This window comes from Hippocampus guttulatus, chromosome 10, assembly GCF_054856545.1.
Source record: "Hippocampus guttulatus isolate MCC_2025c chromosome 10, RoL_Hgut_1.0, whole genome shotgun sequence".
In the NCBI taxonomy this organism is placed as follows: Eukaryota; Metazoa; Chordata; class Actinopteri; order Syngnathiformes; family Syngnathidae; genus Hippocampus; species Hippocampus guttulatus.
In genome coordinates this window covers 11514499-11527822 of record NC_141270.1, presented here as the reverse complement: position 1 = coordinate 11527822, position 13324 = coordinate 11514499, and the positions used below count along the sequence as shown (strand labels likewise).

At 41.2% G+C, this 13324-nt stretch overlaps 1 protein-coding gene across 1 annotated transcript; it reads right to left on the bottom strand.

Annotated features, from left to right (window-relative positions):
* Positions 1 to 655: 655 nt before the first annotated feature.
* Positions 656 to 13233, bottom strand: fbln7 (fibulin 7). Its single transcript, XM_086121318.1, has 8 exons — positions 12317 to 13233; positions 11428 to 11593; positions 9644 to 9820; positions 6970 to 7095; positions 6765 to 6902; positions 5607 to 5744; positions 5106 to 5244; positions 656 to 2508 (listed from the first exon to the last, which is right to left on the bottom strand). Exons 1-8 carry the CDS (start codon positions 12389 to 12391, stop codon positions 2136 to 2138), a joined length of 1332 nt encoding a protein of 443 aa, XP_085977444.1. The 5' UTR covers positions 12392 to 13233; the 3' UTR covers positions 656 to 2135.
* Between the last annotated feature and the right edge of the window lie 91 nt (positions 13234 to 13324).

The following is a 13324-nucleotide window of genomic DNA, read 5'->3' as shown; positions in this document are numbered from 1 at the left end:
TTCAATAAGAAGTCGTGTTTGGTTACGCTACACTTTTAAAAACTTGCCGTGAGTCTTTTTCTTCTCTTCTGACTTTCTCCTTCTCTTGACAGCCCTTGTTTATAGCGGTTGATCTTTCGGAGATGAAAAAAAGAAACTGCCAAAGAAAAAGCTAAACACACGCCCAGAGTTGATGCTGTGCTCACTGAACTGAGCTCATGTCAGTTCATGTCGAGCAACCTTTTCCAAAGTCTCACATGACATCATGCAAGACGGCAGCCCATCTTTTGGAATAAGTGGTCCAAATAACCAAATAAAGAGCATGAACCCCCTGCCCTCCTCTGGAAAAATATAATTTCATTTGAGTGTAAATGTCACGTCCAGGATGGAGATGTGAGAGGACGGGGGAAGGAAGACAACTTGTTACTGTCTTACTGAAAAAAAAAATAAAGACACAATGAGATGTGTTTTAAGATATTTGACACTTCCCTCGTCTCGGAGTAGTTCCAAACTGCTTTGAAAGTGTGCTGAATACTCTCTTGTCATGCATTCAGAGAACATCTGATCACTATCCAGGATTTATAAATGACCTCTGCTTTGGTTTCACTGCCTAACTCGAACTTGAAACCAAGCCCTGGCACACTGTTCAGCAGTGAGTGAGATAACTAACAAAAGCTGAGATGTTACACTGAGTTTATTTCATTTATGTAGACAAAATGTTTCAACTTGTCCGGTTGTTATTACCTTCAAGATACATGTACTATGTGTGAAGGGTGGAACAGAATATGAAATGTCTTGCTACTGCAGATCATCCACTCTTTAAAAGAGCAAAATACTCTTAGCAGGAATGAATAGTGTACCTATATATACAGTATATGGTGGAAGATAATACAAGAAACAGGAATAAAATATCCAAAATATACAGTAATACTATAGATGCCCGTGTGTCTAGTTGTCAATCATTCTTAAAACAAGGTGGCTGGACACCGTGGCATCTTGTGTAGCAACAATCATGTTATTCTCCACAACGGTGCTCTTTGATGAAGCAATTGGATATTTTCCACGGAAATAACTGGGAATTAAAAGCAATGAAGTCACCATTTGGGAGGAACAGAGGGCACTTAAATGTGTGTGTGTGTGTGTATATATATATATATATATATATATATATAATTTTGGGACAGTGCATTCGAACAAAAACTGTCATTTTTGAAAAAAAAAATACTTAATAGTAATTAGGGCGTTTGTTTAAACCTGGCTGTAGGCTTCTTGTGTAGAGTTCGCATGTTCTCCCTGTGCCACTATGGGTTTTCTCTGGGTACTCCGGTTTCCTCCCACATTCCAAAAACATGCATAGCAGGTTAATTGAAAACTGTAAATTGTCCCTAGGTGGGAGTGTGTCTCTCTCTTTATATATATATATATATATATACACAGGTATATATATACAGTATATATATAAAGAGAGAGACACACTCACTTATTTATATATATATGAAATAGCTTGAGCTCTTTGACGCTGGTTGAGAAAACATGTCGTTTTGGGGATTTCCTGAAAAATGATTATTTTGGAGGCACAAGTGTAATGGGAATCTGATTCCCATTACACAAGGATTCTGCTTTATGCAAGCTAATATATTCCGGCATGTGTTAGCGTTTGAAAGAATAAGTTCCCAAATTTTCCAATTGATTCCCAATTTGCAATGAGAGACATGGAAAGTGTCTTGCTCGTCCAAATGAATATTTTCAAAAATCTTTCTTCCAAGGGAATGTGTCCAGAACGTTTTGAAAAATCAACTGGAAAATTGCTGTCTCGTTGCAACTCCAACATCATATTTTATGCATTCAAATTCAGGACGTGCTCTTGAGAAAGCAGACCATGCAAGACAATGGAGATCTTTGAGGGTGTACAATTTGATGTTGACTCCTTTTAGGGTTATTTGGCTCTTGTGGAGGTTCTGTGCTTTGTCACTGAGTGACATTCTCGTGCTGCCACATGTGTACTGTAATTTATAACATTAATAATATATCTTCACACACGTTTGCTTGCTTTCACTAGAAAAATCTTAAAGTGAAGCACGCTCTGACCTGCAGACTTGCTGCAATGTAATCAAGGTGGTCAAACGATCAGTTAATCCGCCCCATCCCCATCATCCTCAGAAGTTGTAGGGTGACACCAGAACGTGGACTCTGGCCACATGCTTTGCCTGAAAAGTGCGGTCGGCATATTCCGACATGTCCACATCCACGGTGATCTCCTGCGGCCCGCGCAGTTGCTGGACCAGGATCAGCTCGCCGGTTTGTCTGTCTGAGCGCTGCATGACAAAGATACCCCGCATGTTTCCTCCCACAATGCCAAAGCGCAGGCTGTCGGGCCCTGCGCGCCCGGGGGCTCCAGCGGTGGCCATACGGAAAAGGGTGGCGGGCGTCTGTACGTTGGACGGGAGGGACAGGTAGTGGAAAGAGACGGTCTTTGGAGCGAGGTGGCAGGAGCGGCTTTCCATGGGGCAGGGATTCCTCTCACACTGACTATACAAGATAGAAACACATCACCTTAGAGCAGTACTTCTCAATTATTTTCGGCTAAACCCCACCCAGGAAAAATAAAATATTCCATACCCCCGCCCCCAACTCTCCGCCACAGCTATTAACTGTATCATTTGTCCCTAAAAATTCTTAAAAATACACTTCATCATTACATTGCATCTTATATCTTTTTTTTTTTTTTACTTTATCGGACTGTATACACAAAGTCCAAAACATATATCAATACAAAACAAACAACAAAGAAATATAATGCTGCTGAATAATTTAACTACTGGTACTCCGTGTTTTGGGGCATTCTGAATAACCGAACAGCATAGTTTAACAACATTCTGGGTTTTCCGAACAGTCCGAGTGTAGCAGTGCGCTCGGAGTATATCCCACGATGCAGGAATGGAGAATTTGGGAACGACAAGCTCTAATGTTCGTGGTGTCGGTTTTTGTAAAACTAATTTCCGCCCGGTTCTTGAGCGGTTAGCGCATCAGCCTCACAATGCAGAGGATAATTGGATAATTGGATAATTTCCTCACAACAGATAAAGTGGCAGAACGAAGCCGCACCAACTGAGCCGCGAAGTAGTGGGGGAACACTGTATAGACTACGATAGGTTTCCTGGTACAACACAGTCGTTATGAGGGACAGGTCACTGTGCCCTTGATAGTACAGCGATGTACTTGATGAGTGTTACATAAATAATATACCCATGTGGGAGCGTACACAGCCAGTGAGTTCAAAACTCAGTTTTAAGCCTTGAGGAGAGGCCACACATACTGTACATACAAGCACTTACTTAGAAGATCATGAAAGATTTCCGTAAGCTGTGAAAAGTTTCTTTGTGTACGTTGTCAGAACTTTTTAAAAAAGTAACCGTGTATTAATGTGCGGACAAATGTTTCTTTCAACTTCTGAAATCGGTTCCATGACATCCCTATCAAATTAAAGGCTGGTTGTTGTTTTGTTTCAACTGAAAGACACCAGAAAAACAGGCGTTTCTTTGTGTTCGTGTGTGTGTGTGTGTATACGTGGGTTTTAAAAGGAAAGTTACAATTGTGACGTGGCTACACTCCAAGTAGCAGCAATAAATTCTGGCAAATTATGTGAAATGTGTGGCATTTTCAATTTCCTGTTAAGATGATTGCTTCATTCAGTTGGCATCACTTGGAATGCGTGGAAAATGATCATGCGGTGAGGAAGAATCAACGATGACGTCCAACATGCTGCAAATGATCAGTGGCTGGACACTTCATTAGGCACAGCTGCATCTGATGAGCTCCACGATGAGAGCTGTCTCAAAAACGTGCCTCATACTGAGAGATTTCTTGAAGCGCCGTTGTCCACCACTGCAAACTACGATTACACGGAATAATATACAAATCTTTGAATCACTATATCGCCGATAGAGTCGATCCAAACTTTGCCTTTTTATTTTGCAAAGGTAGAATCTCTGTGTCTGGTGGGGCTGTATGGTTTGGAATGTAGCATCTGATTGGGCTTATAGAGCTACGCAATGCTTTGCTTTGTCCGTGTTAGGGTCTGCCAAAAGCTTCAGTCATCTCCTCTGCTGGCATCGGTGTTCGACCACACTGCTGGTTCAGTAAGAGCATACAGTGCTATGTTTCAGTCCTTTAGACCAGGCAGCTTGGCTTGACAGAGACGTTGTAATGTTTCTCAGCAATTGGACGGCATTGAAGAGAAAATAATGTTTGGCAATGCTGTTCTGCTGAGTATGCATGCTCTTGTCACATATGGTTTGCTTCACTATTATACAGCTTGAACCGCAAATCTTATTTTTGTAATTTGGGGCTTCTCATGTGGCTTCTGTGTGTGCGCGTACAATCATCTCGTCTTCCTCCTTTGAGTTGCGCTCCAAGCTTAATAATGATGAAATACACTCACCAGTCACAACTTTCTGTACACTTGCACAAGGTCATGATATCCCATTCAAGACGTTTTAAAGTGGGGCCCCTACCATGATAATTATTTTATTCATTTAACAAAATGTTACAGTATACAGTAATAGTGTTTCTAGTATTCTGATGCCCTTATTTAAGCCTTGTCCCTGACTTGATGAAATGGGCAAAATAATAATAATAATAAATAGCCATTGTGTTGCTTGATTAGGGGCCGTTTTGCTTGACTCTCAGACGATGAAAATTATCATGCTGAGTAGAAAAGTTGCACACACAATTGCATCAAGTATCTCAGCAGTCTGTTATTAATTTCATTGCATTCTACACGTTAGATCCATCCTGGCATGTAGGTTTTGTTATATCTAGTCCAGGTTGTGTTGACCAAAAGTAACAGAAAATGTGCCAATATGAATGAAGTCCCTACCTTCTTCTCGAGCTAATCTCCACATTCAGACCCGATTTACACGGGGGAACTTGGACATGTTTTGAGGGTTATAAATAAATTTGAATGCAATCTTGACATTTTACTCTCCTTTTTCCTGCTATTAATCAAAGTGTCCCCCTAGGAGCCCACTCTTCCATTCTCATCTAACACGACATGAAGAGCCCGTTGACTGCTGCTGGAACATGGACGATAAAACAGCAAGAAAAAGTTAAAAAGGTACACGTACAGGGGAGATGTTTTGACGTAGGTGACGTTGCCATGGGAACGGGGACAGTCTGGGTTGACGCACTGAAAGCCTCCCCCAGTGTTGATACACGTCGTTCCTCGGCTACAGTTGTGCTGCTGGTTTAAACATTCGTCCACATCTGGAAGACAAAACAGCAGAGGCATGAAAGTAGAGTGCGGGGCCGGCAGCCAGACCGTCCACAGTCTGAGCGCCGGGTGCTGAGCTCCAGTTGTTTATTTGGTTTTTCGGGTCAGTCTCGCATAAATGCTTCATGTCCTAAAGATCCTTTCTGCTGGGAAATGGTGAGGTCATTCATTCCAGGGACAAACTTTGTGTTAAAAAAAAATTGGTCATGGGGAGAATCTAGGAGTTTGGGACCTTTGCACCGTGGTAAATCACAGGTTACCCCCTTTGGTCCTACACAGTACACACCCAGTCAGATCCGCAGCTGTTAAAGCCTCGTGAATGAGCCTTTGTCCCTGGTGCCCTCCTGTCACTCACCCTCACAGCTCCGCCCATCTGGGAGCAACTTGTAGCCACTGGGACATGAGCAGTGGTATGAACCCGGGACGTTGACACATTCATGGATGCATAACGTCCCTCCCTGGTCCAGACGGTAGACTTCACACTCGTTGACATCTGTGCAAAACAGGAAAACGCAGGCATTCTCAGGACCATGCGGGGCTGCCGTACACAGGACGGCAGGAATGTTTGGGATGGAGGAAATTCACCATATTAAAATCACGTTCTGGAACAAAATTATGGGAAGACCGTTTCCGTCTGCAGGGTTGCCGATTTGGAGTAAAATTTGCTCTGAATATCTTAGTCTCTTCCAAGTGCAAATTTTACGCTATTTAAACTCTGTTAATGTGTTTCAACTGTTCAACCACTATAAAATGACTCTCAATTTCTAATACTACCCAATCCATCCATTTTCTATAGCACTTGTCCTCATTAGGGTCATGTGGGAGCTAGACCATATCTATGGACAATTGAGAGTCTTTTACTAAGCTCATCGAACCTGCTGTTAGAAATGTGGGAGAGAGCTGCCTGTGAGGCAAACATGTTAACCTTCACTCCACTATAAGTCCCTTATTCAGAATCATAGGAATTCAAATTAATTAAGTATCATAGACACTCTAGTATCATATACTACACTCCATTGTATCATAGCGAGCCTCAGAAACTACGCAAATATGCCCCTACAGAAAGTATGAGCAGTAGCCTACAAAGATTACGTCAAAGCAATGGACTAGACGTTTACCAAAGTGCTGTATGTTGATGCTCACAAAGCATCATTGAATCGTTTTTAGCATTGTTTACAATTCATGTCAATGCCACTGTGATTGCATGTTCCTTCCCACTCACAGAATTACTGTACATCCTAAAAGGACCTGAACTGTGACCTAAATGGATGCTAATCAGCTTGTGACCTCTCGATAGGATTATTTTGTTTTGTTCCAAACTGGCCTCCACTGATTAGTAGTCGAAGATTCAGTCATTTAGTGGATGTTTTCTTGCACCGTTTACAAGTCAGCAAGTGAAATTGCTCCAAATGTCAAGCTGCAGGAACCGCTTGCTACTGCATATGCTGACCTTGTCTTGTCAGCAAAATCTTGACAGTAATGAAGTAATACATTACATTTAAAAGAAGCTCACCTTGGCAGATGCTGTTATCAGAGGTGCCACTCATGTGGAAACCTGCATCGCAGCTGCAGTGTCGGGCCTGTTTCACTTGGGCACAGCGAGGTTTTCGGCTGAAGGCTGGGTCATTCATTACACTCCACTCGGGAGGAGCTGCAATAAAGAATGCAGCATAATTCGGCCGAAGAAAGAGCGGTGTGATTTATTTAGTGCAACATACCTGTCTGAGTGTGGTGCTGGCAGTGAGAGCCACTCCAGTTCTGTGAGCAGGTGCATTTGTACTGATTGACCCCTTCCACGCAGGTACCTCCATTTTGGCAGGGGTTACTTGCACATTCACTGACGTCTGAAGTCAGAGGGGACAGAGGGTAGCACAAATATAAAGTATCCTTCTACCCTGATGGATAATCCTAGTAGTGTCCTACTAGGGTTAATGGGATCTGAAGCCTTGTGAAAAAGACAGAAACTATTTATACTCACATTCACATTTTCACTAAGTGGGAGCTGAACCCACACTGCCTAGCTGCACTGAAGTCAAGCGTGTCAACAGCGACACAGTCAGTGACTCCACTTGCAACATTTTAAAGGAAGAGTCAAGGCATTTTCTTTCTTTACTGTATGTTCTATGGGTCCCCACTAGTCTCAAGGCGGTAAGATAATTAATATTGTGTTTGTGGAATATGAATTAAGGAGAAAGATCCACCCATAATCCATCTCAGCGGGCGGCCATTTTGCCTTGTACTGCCACGTGCTGGCGATCAGAATATCGCGTTTCGACTAGTGGGGCTGCATAGAACATAGCATGGTAAAGAAATGTTTTCACTTGATTTGGCCTTTAAAGGAAAATATAACAGTTCAAAATGGAATACGGGCAATTGAACAAAAATGTAATTATAAAAATATGGTGTGATGCATTTTAAGTCATCTGGAAACAGAATCCAAACACAATTTGGTTGGACAGCTGTGGTGGAGCAAGCAAAAGGAAACGGAAGAACAAAGTCCTTAGTTTCCATCACTTGTAGTGTCAAATCCAATACAGATATTCCAGAAAGAAAAAGCAAACTTCAAAGTATGATATGATGGAAACATTGACTATGCCCTTACACTGTTACTTTTAAAGTTTTCTGGGCATTGAGATTTAAACTGTCTCGCTACACACTGTCTACAAATGGACTCGTCCATTTTGGTGAATTCTCCTGATACATGATTCTTTCCGCTTAAATGTGCACAAACTACATCAATTGGAGCACCGCAGACAAGAAAATGACTAGATAATAATAAGGCTGTAGAAAGGGGGAATAAACACGCATATAGACCTGAGCTAGAAAGAACCAAATTGCACACATCCCTATGAAATCCATTCTCTGTACCGCATATCCTCAGTAGAGTTGCGGGTGTGCCGGAGCCAATCCCAGCTAACTTTGAGCGAGAGGCGGGATACATAATAAACTGGTTGCCAGACAATCGCAGGGCACTCTGATAAAATATTCCTTGCAAGAGGGATGTGGGCAGTCTGTAAATGTCTGTTGGCTTTAGTGTATTTTACTCGTTATGCAGCCTCGTCATAAATTATGTTCATATTTTCTTTTCTGTACTTCATCATCTGTTGATCTTTGCAGTTTAGACCACTGAACACAGTGAAAGTGAAATAACAGCTGCATGAGTGCTGTCACTCAAGCATTGTTTTCACACTTAATAGTCATAAAAAAAAGTGTTCATTCAACAAACAAAATGGGTCCTGTACCTCACTTTTGAGGTGCTCAAAAGCATTTGTGGACAAAGTAACATGAGTGTAAATATAATGCTTTTTTTTTTTTCTACACGAGCTTGAAAACGTTTCTGCGTGGAGCAAATCAAGATATTGTATTCATCACTGACACCAGCTCTGCACATTCTGAGAGTGTTCAAAAGTGAGCAATGAAGTCACAGTTGGATATTTTTAAACTCATTTGAACGCACCCCCCCCCCCGACTATGTTAATAGCGTTCAGCATGGCTAAAATTATCATATTAATGCCGGATATTTAAAAAAACACGAATAGAGATAGTGTAATACTGTTGTAGGGTCATGCCTTCTATTGCTGCTCTATGAGTGAATCTCAATAAACTCATGTTGAAAATTTTGGGCTTTTTGTGGAAGTGCTGCCACTGCAGGCTGATGGGGATATGAAAAGCATACTTAGCATACTTCGGCGCTATCAGACCATAGTTGGGATATCATTTCAGGTCTGAATCTCATCTAACGGGACACCACTGTTAAGAAACATGAGTGAGATAGTGAGAGGAGAAAATGGAGAGAGGGTCTTAACAGTTACCCAACATAGAGGCACAAAGCTGGCTGTGGAATCCATTCACAGTGGAATGAAAGAAAGGTGGTTTGTTGTGCTCTCAGTCATTGGCTGCCATGCCAGATTTAACTATAGGCCTTCTGGCAGAATGTCAAAGATGTCCAAGCATTGTGAAGGCTACCTTTCTCTGCATTCTGGATTTTTTCGGAATGCAGAAAAACATAACTTTATTTAGTCCCCTGTGGACAAATAAAGTTGAATTTCAAACGGATTTGAAACAAAACTGGAATTAGAGCTGGAATTTGTATTGACTAGAACAAAATTTGAAGTATAAAGAAAGTGAATAAAAACTGTGACTGTAAAACGAGGGTCCCCGATAGTGTAGTGATCCACTTGTATGACTTCCATGCTGGCTGTATGTGAATAAATTGGATGGATGAATAAGTGAACTAAATTGAATTTAGAATATAATTGGATTTAACTCAGAATTGAATTAAGTTCAGAACTGGAATCAAATAGAACGTTCAATTGGAACTGCATTTCAATCTCCTACATTCATACGCCCCTCATTTGTAGCAGTAGCAGGTTAAGTGCCATCCGGGCTCACCTTTACACACGGCGTCCACTCCGCTCCAGGTTCCATTGTCTTGGCACACACGTGTGGCTGAGCCCACGAGGTGATAGCCCTGCGAGCAAGCAAAATGCACCTCATGTCCGGCTATGTATTTGGATCCAAACTTTGTGCCGTGCTCCAGTTCTTCCAGGGGCTGACAGGTGGTAGGGGCTTGGAAAAAGAAGAAGAAGGAGGAGGAAGGAGGAGAAAAAGAAAAAGAAGAAGAAGAAGGCTGAAAACACTGGAGAACAACAAGCCTCCAAACATCCTCTGGCATTTGATGCCTGGGGATGTACACGTGTCACCGAGCAGTCTAAAACGCATCATTAAGCAGACTGGAAAGTTGAATGCCTGCACAATATACAGTGTTAATATTACATAACGTTATAAATGCACTAAAAATGTGACTTTTATGGTACATTTAAGCTTCCTGCACCGATGAAGCTTGTGCTAAAGTCTTTAATAACAACTCAGAGTTTTGTTCTTTTGTGTCTCGAGAACAATTTTGCAGTTCAATGTTTTCCAGATGAACAGGATAAGCTTCATGACAGAACCACACCACATGGGAAAAATGTGCGCACAGAAACAAGGGAGGGAAGGCATAATGTTCTTGTTTGTTTGTTTGTTTTTAGATTTCAAATTGTGAATGACCGAATCCAAACAACACCTTATTTCACCGATTTGCCTTTTCATATTTTGGCATCCAGTTAAAAGCTATGCAGAGTTATGGGTTGGATTTTCACTAACAAACCAGCCAAGTAACACAACAATCCCACAATTCCACTTCCTCATTTGAATAGTGACGGATGACCTTGAATTTCTTGGATGAATAATTCCGCAAGAACAGATATCTGGGGTCATATCTAGAAGAATTAAGAACGAATTCTAGATACGTAATATTACTTTGTATCATTTGGCAGGTTTGCATATACAGTAGTATGATGTCTTTTAACCTTACAAGGATTACCTTACAGGAAGTCTGTTACACTATTTGCACATGTGATGACTGTAACCAAATGGCCACGAAGTTACAAGGGTTCCTGATAAAGTGTTTATAAATTGTTGATAAACATGTTGATAATCCCATTTGCATTTACACGATTCCAAGACTTATAACGGTTCCTAAACTGGGGTCCCTGGAGCCCTGTGGGTCCGTGAACCATCGATCCTAAACCTCCTCTCTGCTTTATATGTAGGCCAAATTTTCATATAAATGAGCGTCTCAACGGGATTTACAAAAAAAATAATGTGAAAATTATTCAGCTCATGTTGTCTCTTTCATAACTGGAATTAAACTTGCTAGACACTTTGGAAAAGAAAATAGGACAGCGGTCGGAATAATCACTAAATATTGCGGCAAAACCCCAGGTTGGCAGTACTGACTGCTTTTTTAAACTCGTTACTCTCTGTTAGCAGTCCTGTTGTTAGTGGAAACGATGCTCATCAGCTTGTGACAATGGATAAACATTGGAATTAATTCATTTGAATTTGGTTAGGGTTTGAAATGTTAAAAAAAAATCTCATAGCATTTAGGCATGCCCATTTATGTCTAATTGAAGTTGGGATTTTGAGTGGGCCCTAAACATTTCTCTAGAAAGAGGTACAAACCCTTTGTGAACCTTATACAGGGTTAGCTGTATTAGTATACCCACATACTTAGCATATGCTGCCCTTTTCATGTAGATAACCAAAATATCAGCAGTCTACGTTACAGTCCTACACCCTTGTAAACTACAATTATAGATGTTTTGATGATGATGTGACAGTTTATTACTCACCAGCTGACTGGTCCGCTTGAGGCAATTTGGAGACAGAATTCTGCAGTGTTGCCAGTTTTGACTTCATGATCCGGAAGCCTTCTGTGAATCGAAGCTCTTGGCCTTTCAGAAACTTCTCCATCTGTCGCAGCACTCCAACCACTTGATGTTTATCCATGCAGGTTTGCTGATCCAACAATGACATTAAAAAACTAATAATCTTATTGGAGGAAATGTGGATTCTGTTTGTCATCGGCTCTCAAATGTTTTGTATTCAACTTAATTCAATATTTTCAATCAGATAGAAAATATCCAGCTCCAACCTCTTTTCTAAGTGCAACCCAAACACAACAAGACAAAATCTGTCTGGCAGATGTCTCTAGGACGTGAGTCCAAATGCTGTTCCTTTGTATATTTTGCATGGCAACAGGACAGTAAGCTTTTTGGGTGATTCTGAATGGCCAAAATCAAAGTTGAACGGATGCTACAATCAGTTACTAGAGCAAAAGTAGATGTCAAGTCAGTACAAAATAGCATTTAATCCTTCCTGCAAGGTTTATTAATCACATGCTCATTGAAGCAATTTCTCAGGGGAGGCATACCTTGAATTCCTGTTCTCCTATTTGTAAGGAGGGGGGCTTACAACAACAGCAACTACCTCCTAGACATTAAAAGTCAAATGCACAAAGTTTTTCTTGTGTAGTTGCGAGTGCCTCCAGCTGACAAGGAATGAGGATTCTGAATCTTCCACCCAGATGCAGCAGCAAAACTCATTTTGCCTCTCTCACTACCGCGTGATATGATTTTTGTGAATATGATATTGCCACACACAAAAAAATTGAGAAAAAATGCTCGAAACCAATACTTCCAATTCCAAAGTTCATGTTAGACAACTGATAAACATTCTTACCTGAACGGCAGCACGGCTATGAGCAGCTGTCAAACACAGCAAAAGTAAACACCTGCAACAAAAAGACAGCCCCATAGCTCCACGTCCAGTCACTAATTTGTTCCTCTTTTAGGAAAAACGCTGTGGCACCTCACAGTCAATTTAATAATAATTCTAACAAGCGTCCTTCAGTTGGACTCGGAATGTTTTAGTGGGATGCTCATCAGGTGTCTAAGATGTTTCGGTACTCCTGGAAAGTTTGGTCTCTAAATTCCACACGTCGCTTGCTGCAGCAAGAATCCCTCCCACTAATGTAGGCTACAATCTCCACTTTCTAGCCTTCTTACAGCGTGGAAATAGCATCATATGTTTGGTTAATTACGCCAAAAGTGTTCTGTAAATCACATAGTATGCGTTTTGGAATCGTAATTAATGTTGTATGTGTGTGTGTGTGTGTGTGTGTGTGTGTGTAATGGCAATATTTTTAATTATAGCCTCAGCCAATTGGTTTGAATTATTTTGTAATTATTATAATTATTATTTAAAGTTATTGAACAAGCCAAATGTTAATTATTTTCAATTTTATTCTTATTTTGCTTCTAGTTGGGGGCTTCCAAACCAAACAACTGATGTTTGCGATTCCTTTCGTATTGTTTGAAGGGATACAGCGACACTTCGTGGTCAAAGTGGAATGCGCGAGTTCATGAAGCCGAGCTCATCTGCAGCATACTACTACTAGAGGGCGCGTCTACACTTATCATTCACTTTCCTAAACGTGGTTAAAACATTTAAAAAATATTCAAAGCAAACGTCGGGTGTGGAATTAACAGACAAAATGCAGATTTTCCGCATGAACGAATCCTACAATATCACGCGAAATGAATCATCGCATACACATGGAAATGTGAGGGGCCAGGGGAGGGGAGTTAACTGACGGCAATTTGAACCAACGACAAACACCGTCGTAATGACGCTACCAAACTATGACCAATCACGGACGGTGATTCGGAGGCTCCAGTTAGTTAGATC

Excerpts from the sequence above, each read along its gene's own strand:
- fbln7 (XM_086121318.1), bottom strand. The coding sequence starts at position 12,391 with ATGGGGCTGTCTTTTTGTTGCAGGTGTTTACTTTTGCTGTGTTTGACA. Across the intron at positions 9,821-11,427 it reads TCAAGCGGACCAGTCAGCTG|CCCCTACCACCTGTCAGCCC; the intron begins GTGAGTAATAAA and ends TCTTTTTCCAAG. Across the intron at positions 2,509-5,105 it reads TACGTCAAAACATCTCCCCT|TCAGTGTGAGAGGAATCCCT; the intron begins GTACGTGTACCT and ends TATCTTGTATAG.